Here is a 14,274-nt window from a genome sequence, read left to right on the forward strand (position 1 = left end):
AACCCAGACACCACCTAGAAAAGCAGACACCACCTAAAGCAGACACCACCTAAGAAAACCCAGACACCACCTAAGAAACCCAGACACCACCTAAGAAACCCAGACACCACCTAAGAAACCCAGACACCACCTAAGAAACCCAGACACCACCTAAGAAAACCCAGACACCACCTAAGACACCACCTAAGAAAACCCAGACACCACCTAAGAAAACCCAGACACCACCTAAGAAACCCAGACACCACCTAAGAAAACCCAGACACCACCTAAGAAACCCAGACACCACCTAAGAAAACCCAGACACCACCTAAGAAAACCCAGACACCACCTAAGAAACCCAGACACCACCTAAGAAACCCAGACACCACCTAGCTAAACCACGTAGTCTATGGTCTTCCAGCCATACATATCACTCACATGGTGTGATCGCCAACGGAACGGAATTTGACGTTCCCAACCCACTATCTGGCGATCGTAGCACATTCCTTGAAATTTCTTAAATCTATTTTATTGTCTATCTTTTTCAGCTTGAGAACTTTCACCATCCAGCCAATCCAAACTTCTTCTATCCCTTCTGGGATTATTTTGCAACTAGGGACTGATAAGAAGTGCGGCTGCGAATCTCTCTATCTACATCACCTCACTTCAACAAAAGTCAGACATTGGCAATGGAGAAGCAGCTTTTCGACCTAAACCCTCGGCCAAGTTTACTTCAGCGGGTAGCCAGGCTCACAGTTGCTGCTCTCGTTTTCATAGTCTTGGTATCCAAGCTCAACTGGCTTGAGGAAGCTGAAAACACTAAGGACCCAAAGGAAGTCGTATTGCAGTCGCTAGAGACGAACCACGCTCGCAATTGGTCAAGAATATACACCGCAGAGAAGCATTTGGCAGGAACAAATTATGGGTTGGTGGAGTTTACTCGAAGCAAGTTTGCTGAATACGGTGCTAAAGCGACCGTAGACGACTACCATGTGCTTTTGAGCTACCCTGAGGATCACTCTTTGTCGTTAATGGATAAGCACGGAAATGTGGAGTTCAAGGCATCCTTGAGAGAGGATGAGGTCAAAGAGGACCCCACTTCTGTTGGGAATGACACTGTGCCCACGTTCTTGGGCTATGCAGCTAATGGCAATGTGACTGCTCAGTATGTGTATGTGAACTACGGCACCATTGACGATTTCTTATGGATGGAGGAAAACGGGGTTTCAGTAAAAGGGAAAATTGTCATTGCTCGTTACGGACGAATCAATCGTGGCATTAAAGTCAAGTTTGCACAAGACTTCGGTGCTGAGGGAATATTGATTTATAGTGATCCGGCTGACGATGGTGACATCACCACAGCTAATGGCTACAAGCTGTACCCACATGGCCCAGCTAGACAGGAAAGCTCGGTTCAGAGAGGCAGTGTGATGTTCTTGGGTGCTTTGGATGCTACTCCTGGAGACCCAACAACACCAGGATACGCATCTAAGAAGGGAGCTAAACGAGAGGATCCGCATAATAGTATTTGCAAGATTCCTGCTCTCCCAGTGTCTTACAAAGAAGTCAAACCTCTCTTGGCAAAGTTGAATGGTCACGGAAAGAATGTGCCAGAGTCTTGGAAGGGTACATTGGAGGGTGTAGACTACAGCACAGGTCCACATCCAAGCGCAACGCTAAACCTATACAATAAGCAAGAGTACAAGATTACTCCGATTTGGAATGTCTACGGGGAATTTGAAGGTAAAAACAAAGATGAGGCTATTGTGATTGGTAACCATAGAGACGCTTGGATCAAAGGCGGAGCTGGAGATCCTAACTCGGGATCCTCGGTACTTATTGAAATAGCTAGGGCTTTGGGCGATTTAAAGCAATCTGGCTTCGAGTTCGAGAGAACTATTATTCTAAAGAGCTGGGATGGGGAAGAATATGGTCTCATTGGATCGACCGAATTTGGTGAGTACGCTGCAAAGAGACTACAAAAGAATGTTGTGGCGTATATCAACACCGATGTAGCTGTACAGGGCCTGCTTTTAAGCTTGGGCGCTTCTCCAGTCTTGAACAAAGTGTTGCGCAAGGTGGCTAAGTGGCTACCATATCCTGGAAAGGATGACATCTCTTTGTATGATCACTTTGTCAAAGAAAAAGGTGACATAATCAGGAATTTGGGGTCTGGATCGGACTATACTGTATTCTTGGAACATTTAGGTATACCCTCTGCGGATATATCTTTCAAAAGTGGGAAGAAAGATCCCATCTATCACTATCACTCCAACTATGACTCGTTCCATTGGATGGATGAGTTTGGCGATCCAGGATTTGTCTTTCATAATCTCGCTGCAAAGTATCTCGCCCTCTTAGCTTTGGAGTTGTCCCAGCACAAAGTGATTGAGTTCTCACTACACGACTACGCCAAAGATTTGCTATTCTACTTTGAGCTAGCTAAGGATACCATACCCAAAGATTGGCTTGATCGAAAGGTATCTCCACATTTAATGGCAGAGTACATTGCTAGGGATCACAAGAACGATGCTGCCATTGATAGAGCATCACAAAATCTATATGCGGAGAATACTGATGTGGTTTTCCCGGAGTTTTTGTTGCCTTTCCAATGTAGGCACATGAGAAGAATGATGAAAGAACATGAGCATCATAAAACTGTCACACTTGGTGAGATCGTGAATCACACTCAGCAACAGTTGGAGCAATTAAAAGAAAAAACACTGTCGTTTGATTATGCAAGTGCAAAGTTGCAAAGACGATACAACGACAGAAGGGACCTTCATTGGTGGCAGAGAGTAAAGCTACATTTCAGGATCAAGCACCAAAACAAGCTCATTCAGTATTTTGAGAGAAACTTTTTGCATGAGGAAGGGCTCCACAGACGACCATGGTTTAAGCATATTGTTTTCGCCGTCGGCCGCTACGCCGGATACGCTGGTCAGACTTGGCCGGGCATAAGAGAGGCGGTTGAGGATGAAGATTTCAACGGTACTGTCAAGTGGCTCGGAATTGCTGCAAGAGCTGCCAGAAGGGTCTCCTTGGGATTGCACGTTGCATAAGTGTATTTTTTCGAATTTTACATCGATGAAACCTAATTACATACTAATCACCATACTTAAATAGTCCTCTTCAAATCACTTCATCATATTTGCATGCAAAACCTGTGGAAACGAGACGGTTTCAACTAAAAATGATATCATACGTTTGTACCATCGAGAGGCCATGGGATCTCCTCACCATAGTTCCAATGAACAGCCTTGGTCTGGGTGTATTCCTTCAAGCCCTCGATACCCAACTCACGGCCGAAACCGGACTGCTTCATGCCTCCAAATGGAACAGCATTGCTCAATGCCATGTATTGGTTGCACCACACGGTACCAGCCTTGATTGCGTGGACCATTCTCATACACTGGGAAGCGTTTTGAGAGAAAATACCACCGCCGAGACCGTAGGCAGTGTCATTAGCCAACTTGACTGCCTCCTCCTCGGTGGTGAAGCTCTGCACCGCAAGAACGGGACCAAAGATTTCGTCGTCAACGATTTTCATGCCCTTCTTGCATTCAGTGAACACAGTTGGGGTCACAAAGTAACCATTCTTTAATTTATCAGCCAAGCTGACTGCCTTGGCTGAGCCTCCAGTAAGCAACTTGGCGCCCTGTTCCTCACCGTATTTAATATACTGCTTGACCTTCTCGTGCTGAGCCTTCGACACAAGGGGGCCCATGAATGTCTTTATGTCGCTTGGATCGCCAATCTGGATCTCCTCCACTTTGCGCTTGAGAACCTCCAAGAACTTGTCCTTGATGGTGTCCTGAATGAAGAGACGTGACCCAGCACAGCAGTCCTGACCATGGTTAAACAAAATAGCCATACACACCCAGTTGGCGGTCTGGTCGATGTCAACGCTGTCGAACACCACCACTGGAGACTTACCTCCGAGCTCGAGCGTGACCTTCTTCAAGTTACTGTTAGCAGCAGAAGCCATGATCTTGCGCCCAGTGACAGTAGAGCCGGTAAAGGCGATCTTGTCGATGTCCATGTGGTTGGCAATGGCACTTCCCGCCACAGCACCGAGACCATTGACTATATTCAACACACCTGGAGGAAAGCCAGCTTTCACTGCCAACTCAGCCAAACGAAGTGCACTACAAGGAGTTTGCTCAGCAGGCTTCATGACAATGGTGTTACCGGCAGCAAGCGCAGGAGCAACTTTCCACGCAAACATCTGGATCGGGTAGTTCCATGGGATGATCTGGCCGCAAACACCAATGGGCTCTGGTCGGGTGAAGGCTACCTTGACCCCTTCTTGTAACTCGATAGTACGGCCCTCAATCTTGTCAGCAAGACCAGCGTAGTAGCGAAGACACCCGATGGAGTCTACGATATCAACGTCACGAGCCATCCAGATGGGTTTCCCGTTGTCCAAGCTCTCCAACTGGGCAAGGTTCTCGATATCCTCCTCGATCAAGTCGGCCCACTTGTTCATGATTTCAGCTCTCTCGCCAGGAGTCGAGTTCTTGCCCCAGACGTTCTCAAACGCTTCACGAGCAGCAGCAACAGCAGCATCGATGTCCTTTTCAGTAGCGGCGCTGAGGGTAACGAGATCCTCGCCAGTAGCTGGGTTGGGAGTAGTGAAGGTAGAACCGTTGCTCGAGGGACGGAACTCGTTGTTGATGAACAACCCGGTGGGGAGGTCAATGGAGGTGTTATTGTACAAATTGATTTTGGCAGACATTGTGGAAGAGTGCTGGAGAAAACAGTAGTGGGGGCTATGAGGGTTACGTGATTTATACAAGGGTGGTTTTTGTGATCGGAACCTGTCCGGTGGCCTCGGACGAGCTCCGTGAGCGCGCCCGGTTTCCCTGAGGCCTCCTGGTTACGAGCACTGCGTGTGGGTCTTACCCCAGATTTATCCCGCATCTCGTTTTTTGCAGCACCTCGATTCCGTCGGCCACCGCCAGAAAAGGAAGGTCGGTGAGTGAAAAAATTTCTAGTCTCTTGTGGGTCGTCATCTTTGTGTTTGGACTCGGTGGTCGTCCTGCAGCCCGTGGCAACGGCAAAGATGTATGCGTCTAGAGATTCTTCATGTTTAACAAGGAAATTGAGGAGAATCTCTAAGTTTGGAGGCTCACTCCCCATCACTTCACCGAATGTTGGGGCTGGGGTTTTGAGGTGGGAACTATCTTTGTCAGATATGTAGCTGCTAACAGAGATCACAAAATGTGGTAGGTGCACGGGTGTACTTTTGGCTCTCCCCCGCGAAATCAACGCAGACGAGTATCCGTTAGTGTAAATTCAAATTGAATATCGCTCAAAAAAAATGACCATGCTGGGTACTTTTTCTTAAAATCAGCTCCTGAAACTGTATTCAGGGACTCTGAATGAAACAGAACTATGTACCAGGTCAGCATAAGGTAGGTTTGTATTCTATACCTAAAAGAAATTGATTTATCCCTACTTGAAAGACTAAGTGCTCGGTTGAGTTGATCTTTTCGTGGACAATAGCTTCAAGGTTTCTACGGTCACTTGACAGGCTGTTCGATATTTTGTGGGGTACCTAATCTTCGGTTTCTTTGATTCACAATATAGGTAAGGTATCTTTTCTTTTATGACTTAATTTACTGCCGTTGTGTTCAAGTTTACTGCTACAGTGTCATTTGAAGATTTTTAAAAAACAAAAAAAAGTATTGGGCATAGAAACTTTTTTAGGCACTGACTATGTTGGAGGCGTTGGTGTACTTGGCTTGAGCAATCGAGATTTCATCCAGAGTGAGGTCGTAGTAGACGTAAGCTGATCTCAAGAAGACGTCACCAAGGATGAAAGTCTCTTCATTAGGCTGTACGCCCAAAACACATTCCGATTCCGAGAGGTGGAACACGAGATCATGGTACGAGACGTTGATCTTGTTGTTGCCGAAGTCAAACGTCAAAAACTTATCTTTAGGTTGGTCGCAACTAATACAGTAAAACTCAAAGCAGTAGAGACCACCAAGTGCCTTTCCGACGGCATTGATAAGTGGACTAGGCCACAAGTTTAAAGAGGTTCCTGAATCCAATAGAAATGGCTTGTTCAAGGCAACACTCTTACCATCAACCTCAGCACTCTTTACTTCGAGAGCCAATCCATCAGAGCCGGAAACAGGATATTTGGTTAATTCGCCTTCGTACTTCTCAGTGTCAATACCACCAAAGATAATCGAGCCCTTGCCAGACTCTTCAGATCCCAAGAATAGCGAATAGGACGCCTTTGGTGTGATGCCCTTCTTCTGAAAGGCCCAGGGTAAGTTGTCGTAGTGGGAAGAAACAGCTTCGGTGTTTTTGTTGCCCACACCCAAGACGCCCTCAGAGTTTGGCTCTCCTCCATCCACCACTGCAAACCGAAAGTCTTCCAAAAGTGTCTTGCCATCAGCAAAAGCAAAGTCGTCGGTCACATATTCACCTTCAGCGCCAGAACCATCCAAGTAGGAGATGGAAAACGCTTTTCCTGTGTCCTTGTCATCAGAAGACTTCGAGGGGTCAAAAGAACCACCTTGGGCCCCTGGCGTGGAGACGTTGTAGACCCAAAGGTCAGATGAGCCTGTATCCAACTCCACAGTGACAGGCTGCTTATTGGAGCCGAGCTTCACGTCTAACAAGTAGCTTATATCGTTGTCATTAACGATGGGGGAGCTAGTTGCCCTCTTCTTCCGGTTATAGCGGGACTTAAGCGCATGGGCTCTTTCTGAGAGGTCAATGATATCAGAGGACTTGTTGAGTGTCTTTCTGATGTCAAAGTCAAGCTTAATTGGAGCAGGCTCTCTTTTGTCGAGAGCCAGAGAGTCTTCGTGGGGAACCACCAAAGCGTTGGCACAAGCCAAGGCAAAAGAGAGGAGAGTCACGAAAGAAAGCATGAAGATTGATTCAAAAGACTGAGAATTGATCAGTCATTTATAAGATTGGATATCTCGAACCTTTGACAATTTGCAGCCAAGTGGCCATACGGCTTCGGCTGCTTGCATCGCAACGTGTTAAGCGCTACACTCTGTTGAGAGCGTTTTGCGCTGTTGCCATACATGGAGAAGGAACGTCTAGAAAAAAATATTCTGAAGATTTTTGCCGAAGTGTAGATTATAGAATGATTGTGACTACATTTTTTCTCACTCGAATTAGCTGAGTTGGGTTTTTGCTTTATCTCTAATTCAGTCAATTTGCAGCCAATCGAACATATTTGACATATTATGCGAAGCCAAGCTCAATGCGGAATTTGACACTTTTCACGTAATTGCCTTTGACGCATAACCGTCGGTACCCGGAAGCTACTCGGACCCACTACATGTTGATGACGGAGCTGCCATTGCCGTTGCTTTCTCTTTTTTGGAAGTGGCTCGCTGAGGAGCCGTACGCTTACACACCTTAAATGTTGTCGGCTAGGATTACGTAAAACACCAATCTCAAACCCCAGTCTTGATCCCCAGTCTTGAGCCTCAGCTTGGCAAATTCATGCCTCTTTCTTTAAATCCTCCACCTCTTCTTGTGAATAATCGAGATCAATATGAGTATAATGTAGCTCCGTGGGGTTGTTATAACGCTCGTGGATGTATACGTTAATCAATTTAGTTCATTCTTTAAACGCATACTCATTATTTGAGTCATCCAGTTCTATCTTCGCCAGTTAATTTTGTCCAAGCTCAATTCGACTGCGAAGACTCGCTTGCCTGGGTTATTTGTATCAGTACTACAATGACACCTTAGTCTACAAGAATCTCACTGAAATCAATACATTGCATCTACGTCGTTCATTTAAAGCTTGGCTGGCAAGTTGACTGTGGTGCTGTCGACCACCTTGTCAAGAATAGCTCTAGTCTTTGGCGGCACATTAACGTGGACTTTGTGGAGGGCTCCATCGGGGCCCATCCTCGCCAAATGTTCAGGCCTGATATCTTCCACCTTTGTGCATCCCATGAGAGCCATCACGGTTCTGAATTCGTCATGCAAAATGTTGAGGGCAATGCTGACACCCTCCTCTCCCTTGTAGGCAAGACCCCACAAAGGAATGCGTCCCACCCAGCAGTGGTCGGCGCCTAAAGCCAACGCCTTGAAGATATCGCTGCCTCTTCTGATACCTCCATCAATGTGCACGGGGATTCTGCCAGCAACAGCCTCAACCACGTCAGGCAAGGCGTCTAAGGTGGACATGGCGCCATCCAATTGCCTGCCTCCGTGGTTCGACACAAGGATCCCATCAGCGCCCGCCTCCACAGCCAATGCTGCGTCTTCTGGAGTGAGGATGCCTTTGAGCCAAATCTGCATTGTTGTCTTGGTCTTGAGGTACCTGATGTAATCCCATTTGAGCGATGGGTGGTACTGAGTCCTGTCGTCGTCGCTGACCATGTTATCGCTTTTGATCCATGGGTAGCTGGGGAAGTTGAGGTGGTCGGGAAGCCTGAAGTCATTTTTCATTTCGTTCAACCTTCTGCCAAGCCATGGGCAGTCCACGCTAACAAAAAGCGCCTTGTATCCGCAAGCCTCGGCGTTTTTTATGATGGACATGTTGGTTGGGTCGTGTTTCACCACACTCAATTGTTGGCCGTAAGCGTTTCCTGAGTTTTTGCCCTGGTCAATAACGTCTTTCGACGAGGAGTTGGACCAGCTCGAGAGAATCATGTTGACACCTTTTTTGGCAGCTGCTCTCGATGTTCCCAATTCGGCATCAGGGTGTGCCATTCCGTGGTTGGCTGCTGGAGAAAAGCCCAAAGGGAAAGCGACTTTTGCACCCAAGCATGTGGTGGTCGTATCGACGTTGCTGACATCCACCATCACCCTTGGACGAAGTCTGTACTTGTCATAAGATGATTGGTTTTCTCTGACAGTGCCAAGGTCCATTGACCCTCCACTGTAGAAATCACGGGCCATAGGCTCGAGGTTCTCATTTGCAACTTTTTCCAAGTCTGCAATGCAGTGAACTTTGTCGTCGTAGTTTTTTGCACGGTTCATGAGAAAGGGCGATAGTGAGCTTGCTGATTAACCTAATGGAGTAGGATCTATGAAAACTCGGGCCGTTTTTATGTGTAATCGGAATTGATCTCTCCTTCTCCACCATCCCTATCTATCGGAGGCGCTCCGAAGGCGCCCCGATACCGATTCCGCATACTCGAGTCGGGGCCCCCCACAACGGCCCGTCGGTTAAAGTGGCCCATTCTTGTAAGTGGGGTCCTCAAGGCTTTCTCAAATGTCTTTAAAAGAACTTTTCCTCTCTTTTTCACAGCAGATTTTGCCTTTCGAGATAGGCGCTTCCAACACTAGCACTGGCAGTTCCGGCATTTTTTTTTCTACTTTTTAAAAAGAGTGAACTCAATCACAAATTATCTCTTCGTCTTTAGACAGATTCTCCATCCTATTGTGTACTTTCCAAATTCCAGATAGGTTCTCCACGGCGATCGGAGCGTCTCCGAGTGCGACAATATTTTTCAACCTACGCCTAAGCATGTCTCCACAGTCTCCAAACCAATACATATGATGGTCCACCCGCGATTATATTTCCGCGAGGGGTCTGGTAGCGCTTCTCGGCGTTTGATCTGAGTATATATTGCAGCCATGATGATGTTGATGTTGATGTTGTTGTTTGTCAAACAATGTCAGACGAAAAACATAAGAAAGAGCTCAACGTGGTGATATCTCCCCTGGTCAGTCGCTTCAGCGAGTTCGATGCGGGAGAGCACGCTGTGTTTGTGGTGCAAGAGGAAGGACCAGACTTTCGTGGTGTGACGTGCTTGGGAGCTGCTGTGTTGATCGCCAAAGCTCAGTTTGGGTTGGGTGTGCTTGGTATCCCAGAAACATTTCTGGCCTTGGGCGTGGTACCGGGCCTCATTTGTCTTCTTGCCCTTTGCGCCTTGAGTACTTGGACTGGTTACATTGTGGGCCAGTTTCGTCTTCACCACCCTCACGTCTACAGTATTGGAGATGCCGCCGAGATCATGTTCGGAACTGCTGGCAGGGAGTTCATGGGCGGCGCTTTCTGGTTATACTATGCGCTTGTGTACGGAGCTTCACTTCTTACCTTGTCGATTGCCTTCAACACTTTGACAGAACACTCTCTTTGCACAACTGCTTTCGTGGGAATAGGTGCAGCTATGACTTTTGTGCTTGGAACTGCCATCAGAACCATGAAGGTGATGTCGTGGTGCGGATACATTGCCCTTGCTTCAGTGTTCGTCAGCTCGTGGGTGGTTGCAATTGCTTGTCTTACGCAGTCAACTCCTGTTGCTGCTCCAAAAGGTGAGCCCGTGGTCAAGGGAATTGTTGCTGTGGCCACAGGGAAACCGTTCTCAACAATCTCCAGTGCCATTGGTGTCCAGCTCTTGAGTCTTTGTGGCACTGCTGCCTACTTTAACATCCACTCGGAAATGAGAGACCCTTCCCAGTACACGAAGTCGTTGTTGCTTGGCCAAGGGTTCGTCATTATCAACTATATTATCCTCTCGTGCATGATCTATGGTAAGGTCGGCAACTACGTCACCTCGCCAGCTTTGGGGTCGGCAGGCCGGCTCTTCCAGAAAATCTCCTACGGCATAGCTTTTCCTGGTTTGATTTTTTCGTGTTTCTTCCACTCCCATTTGGCGGGCAAGTATGGTTTAGTTCGCATTCTCAGAGACACAAGGCATCTCCAAAAAAATACCAAAACCCACTGGATCACCTGGGTGGGCAACATGGTCTTATCGGTTGTGTTCGGGTTTGTCATTGCCAGTGCCATTCCTTTTTTCAACGACTTGTTGTCGCTTGTGGCTTCTTTAATAGGCACCAGCTTCATGCTCATTGTGCCCGGATTTTTGGCTCTTTACGAAATGTGCTTGTACGTACGCAAGCAAGACGACCCGCTTTTGGCGTGGGTGAGCGAGTGCAAGAGGAATTGGAGAAGAAGCAGATATAGCATCATCACCACCGTGCTTGCGTTCATTGCTATTGCATTTGGCCTCTTCATCTTGGTGGCTGGAACCTACGGATCAGTGCAGTCGATCATCAACAATTACAAGGCTGGAGTGGTCGCTGGTGCCTTTGATTGTGGCGATAACAGTTAAATAGTGTGGGGATGATTATGTAACGACTTACGAATCCTACAGCAGATAAGCGACTACACGTTAAACGTAATGTAGATGTATGCGAACAAGACACCAAGACAATGCCTCACTAAATTTTATTTTTTTTTTTTCTTTTTCTTTACTGTTCTTTTCTATTCCTCTCAAAAGTTTGCTTTCATTCTTGTATCACCACACTCGGACTTTCATGTCCAGTGAATCTCTCCATCGGATCACAAAACGCTGTTACCCTTTTCCCAACCAATCAATATATTCTACTGCCCACTCCCTTCTATGCGACAGGCATAGTGGCGCCCCTCATTCTTTAGGACTACGTAAACCGATCCAAAAAGAATTTGCTGCAAAATCGCCATGGAGGTATCTCAAGAACGTACTTTCCCCACGCCGGGCAACGTGCGGAGCCGCACCGAACATGTTCGGAGATGGTCCGAGGGGTCTTTTTCACTAGGTAAGTTAATCTGGTTTCGGGCTACCTCTCGCGATCACGTCCAACAACTTACAGATGACGATGACTTTTGCATGAAAGTACTGGAAAACAAATTCGGTAGTTATAAGCAGTGTAGGCTCCGAGATTTTTGTTGTTGTGTTTTAGTCTTTCTATATCTTACGTGATGTCTGCCGACGATCCCAAAAAAAACCACACCATCGTGGTGTCTCCACAGATCAGCCACTTCAGCGAGTTTGACACTGGAGAACACGATGTGTTTGTTGTCAAGGAAGAAGGCCCCGACTTTCGTGGCGTCACCTGTATTGGTGCTGCTGTGTTGATAGCCAAATCCCAGTTTGGCCTCGGTGTACTTGGACTTCCCCAGACGTTTCTGACGTTGGGTTTCGTTCCTGGTTTGATTTGTCTTGTGGCCTTGTGCGCCATAAGTACATGGACAGGATACGTGGTTGGCAAATTTCGGCTTCGGTACCCTCACATCTACAGTATAGGAGATGCTGCCGAGATGATGTTTGGCACTGTGGGCAGAGAGTTCATGGGCGGGGCGTTCTGGCTATTCTATGCTCTTTGCTACGGTGCTTCTGTGCTTACATTCTCCATTGCTCTTAACACGTTGAGTAATCACGCTATTTGTACTACGGGGTTTGTTGGAATCGGGGCTGCGATCAGTCTTATTATCGGCACCAGCGTGAGAACCATGAAAGTCATGTCGTGGTGTGGGTATGTTGCTCTTGGCTCGATTTTCTTATCCACTTGGATAGTGGTCATCGCCTGCTTGTCACAGTCTACTCCAGCAGCCGCTTCCAAAGGTGTGCCTATCGACAAGGGTATTGTGGCGGTTTCATCTGGGAAGCCTTTCTACGCTATTGCCAGTGCCATTGCAACTCAGCTTCTAGGGCTTTGTGGAACCGCTTCTTTCTTCACCATCCACTCCGAAATGAAGGACCAGACCCAATATATCAAGTCTTTGTTTCTTGGACAGGGTTTTGTGGTTTTCAACTACATGATAGTTTCTTGCATCATATACGGGAAAGTTGGTGACTACGTCACCTCTCCAGCGTTGGGATCGGCTGGTCCGCTATTCCAAAAAATTTGTTACGGCATTGCTTTGCCTGGGTTGATCTTCTCCTGCTTCTTTCAAGCTCACTTGGCAGGAAAGTACGGTTTGGTTCGTATATTGAGAGGTACAGAAAACTTACAGACCAATTCATTCACCCACTGGTTGACTTGGATCTCAATGATGGTGATTGTAATTGTTTTTGGTTTTGTGATTGCCAGCGCAATTCCATTTTTCAACGACTTGTTGGCACTTATAGGTGCCTTTATAGGTACGAGCTTCACCCTTATCGTTCCGGGCTTCCTCGCATTGTATTTAATGAGCAGATACATGACAAAAAAGGGGGATGGAACTTTGTCGTGGTTGAGGAAGTGCACAAGAAAGTGGTCGAGAAGTAGATCCAGCGTCATTACCACAGTGTTGGCTCTCTTCGCCATAGTGTTTGGGTTTTTCATTTTAGTGGCGGGTACATATGGTGCCGTGCAATCGATTATCAATGGTTACAAGAACGGTACCGTTTCCAAAGCTTTTGATTGTGCAGACAACAGTTAGGTAGGTTTCTTCTGTATTATGAACAGATGTTTTATGGCTTGGTTTCAGATTAATTAGTCAGTAAACTCATTTTCAGGACCAAAGATAAAAAAATAGCTTTTACAGAGGCCGATTCGTAACAACAGCTTATACATATGAACAGTCAACTCATCAACAGAAAACAAAACCAAGGTTTATATAAGACGCTCAAGTCATCAATTAAACAACCAACACTATGAACTACCTACTTAGAGGCAAGATAAGCCCGGTAGTAAACTGGCAAACCGTCAATCAATGAAGGCTTCACTGGGTTCCATCCAAGAAGCGTCCGACCCAAAGTACCTCTCACCACACTGGTGTTGGACAAGGCTCTCTCAAAATCGTTCGAGGGTTCTTTGTAGCTATAACCGTCGACGTTACTCAACTTAGCAAGCTGCGACAAGAGAGTGTCAACGCTTTCGGTCGAAAAGTTGCTGCCTTCAAGTTTGAGACCCTTAACTAGTGGGTGCTTCTCAACAGCAAGTCTATACAACTCGCCAAGGTCATCAACGTGAATAGTAGCGTATCTTCCGCCTGGATGCCCAGGCCACTCAATTTTTCCCTTATTTTCCTGATCAAAAAGCATACCAACAACGTTGGACTGTCTTCCGTATACGAGGCCTGGACGAATGACAATACCATCAAGCTTAGTGCTCAGAATTATCTGGTTCTCCACTTCCGGACGCCATTGAACCTTTGCAGGAGGATGGGACACCTCAGTTCCGTCTGTGACAATCTCGAAACGGTCATCACCGTGAATCCATACTCCAGAAGTCCACACATAGACTAACTTTGCAGCCGTAGGGTGTCTCCTAGCTTCCTCGGCTTTGGTCACAAGCTTAGAGCTGATCTGGCCTAGTGGAGCAGATCCCCCGAGACAGTCTACCACCACGTCCACGAGAGATAATTTCTCGACCCATTTGTCATCTGCAACAGGGTCACTCTCGAGCACTTCCATCTCATCCTTCTCGAACTCCTTACCCCATTTGCTGGCGTCTCTAGTCTGGGCAAGAACAGAATGTCCAGCCCGAACCAAAGCATTTGCAACACTATTGCCAATGTAACCACTTGCTCCAAGGACTAAAACTTTCATCTTGAGATGTGTATTCTACTGACGTGAGGTTGGGTCAGGGGTGTTCATATATGTA

General features: G+C 46.9%; 7 protein-coding genes across 7 annotated transcripts; 3 read left to right on the forward strand and 4 right to left on the reverse strand. All coding sequences in view use genetic code 12, as the record gives it.

The window, feature by feature from the left end:
- Window positions 1-668: 668 nt before the first annotated feature.
- CJI96_0000001 (M28 family metallopeptidase) lies at window positions 669-3,041 on the forward strand (the record flags this gene model as incomplete). Its single annotated transcript, XM_054702012.1, has 1 exon — window positions 669-3,041. The coding sequence occupies one exon, from the start codon at window positions 669-671 to the stop codon at window positions 3,039-3,041; it is 2,373 nt and encodes a 790-aa protein (XP_054557987.1).
- Window positions 3,042-3,178: 137 nt separating this feature from the next.
- CJI96_0000002 (aldehyde dehydrogenase family protein) lies at window positions 3,179-4,717 on the reverse strand (the record flags this gene model as incomplete). Its single annotated transcript, XM_029033813.2, has 1 exon — window positions 3,179-4,717. One exon carries the CDS (start codon window positions 4,715-4,717, stop codon window positions 3,179-3,181), a length of 1,539 nt encoding a protein of 512 aa, XP_028892405.2.
- Window positions 4,718-5,687: 970 nt separating this feature from the next.
- CJI96_0000003 (pepsin-like aspartic protease) lies at window positions 5,688-6,872 on the reverse strand (the record flags this gene model as incomplete). The annotated part of the gene is made up of 1 exon (XM_029033812.2): window positions 5,688-6,872. The coding sequence occupies one exon, from the start codon at window positions 6,870-6,872 to the stop codon at window positions 5,688-5,690; it is 1,185 nt and encodes a 394-aa protein (XP_028892404.1).
- An 889-nt stretch (window positions 6,873-7,761) lies between these two features.
- CJI96_0000004 (alpha-hydroxy acid oxidase) lies at window positions 7,762-8,955 on the reverse strand (the record flags this gene model as incomplete). The annotated part of the gene is made up of 1 exon (XM_029033811.2): window positions 7,762-8,955. One exon carries the CDS (start codon window positions 8,953-8,955, stop codon window positions 7,762-7,764), a length of 1,194 nt encoding a protein of 397 aa, XP_028892403.2.
- A 638-nt stretch (window positions 8,956-9,593) lies between these two features.
- On the forward strand, window positions 9,594-11,036 carry CJI96_0000005 (uncharacterized protein; the record flags this gene model as incomplete). The annotated part of the gene is made up of 1 exon (XM_029033810.2): window positions 9,594-11,036. The coding sequence occupies one exon, from the start codon at window positions 9,594-9,596 to the stop codon at window positions 11,034-11,036; it is 1,443 nt and encodes a 480-aa protein (XP_028892402.1).
- A 629-nt stretch (window positions 11,037-11,665) lies between these two features.
- Window positions 11,666-13,108, forward strand: CJI96_0000006 (uncharacterized protein; the record flags this gene model as incomplete). Its single annotated transcript, XM_029033809.2, has 1 exon — window positions 11,666-13,108. The coding sequence occupies one exon, from the start codon at window positions 11,666-11,668 to the stop codon at window positions 13,106-13,108; it is 1,443 nt and encodes a 480-aa protein (XP_028892401.2).
- A 223-nt stretch (window positions 13,109-13,331) lies between these two features.
- Window positions 13,332-14,219, reverse strand: CJI96_0000007 (NAD-dependent epimerase/dehydratase family protein; the record flags this gene model as incomplete). Its single annotated transcript, XM_054702013.1, has 1 exon — window positions 13,332-14,219. The coding sequence occupies one exon, from the start codon at window positions 14,217-14,219 to the stop codon at window positions 13,332-13,334; it is 888 nt and encodes a 295-aa protein (XP_054557988.1).
- Between the last annotated feature and the right edge of the window lie 55 nt (window positions 14,220-14,274).

This window comes from Candidozyma auris, chromosome 1, assembly GCF_003013715.1.
Source record: "Candidozyma auris chromosome 1, complete sequence".
Lineage (NCBI taxonomy): Eukaryota > Fungi > Ascomycota > Pichiomycetes > Serinales > Metschnikowiaceae > Candidozyma > Candidozyma auris.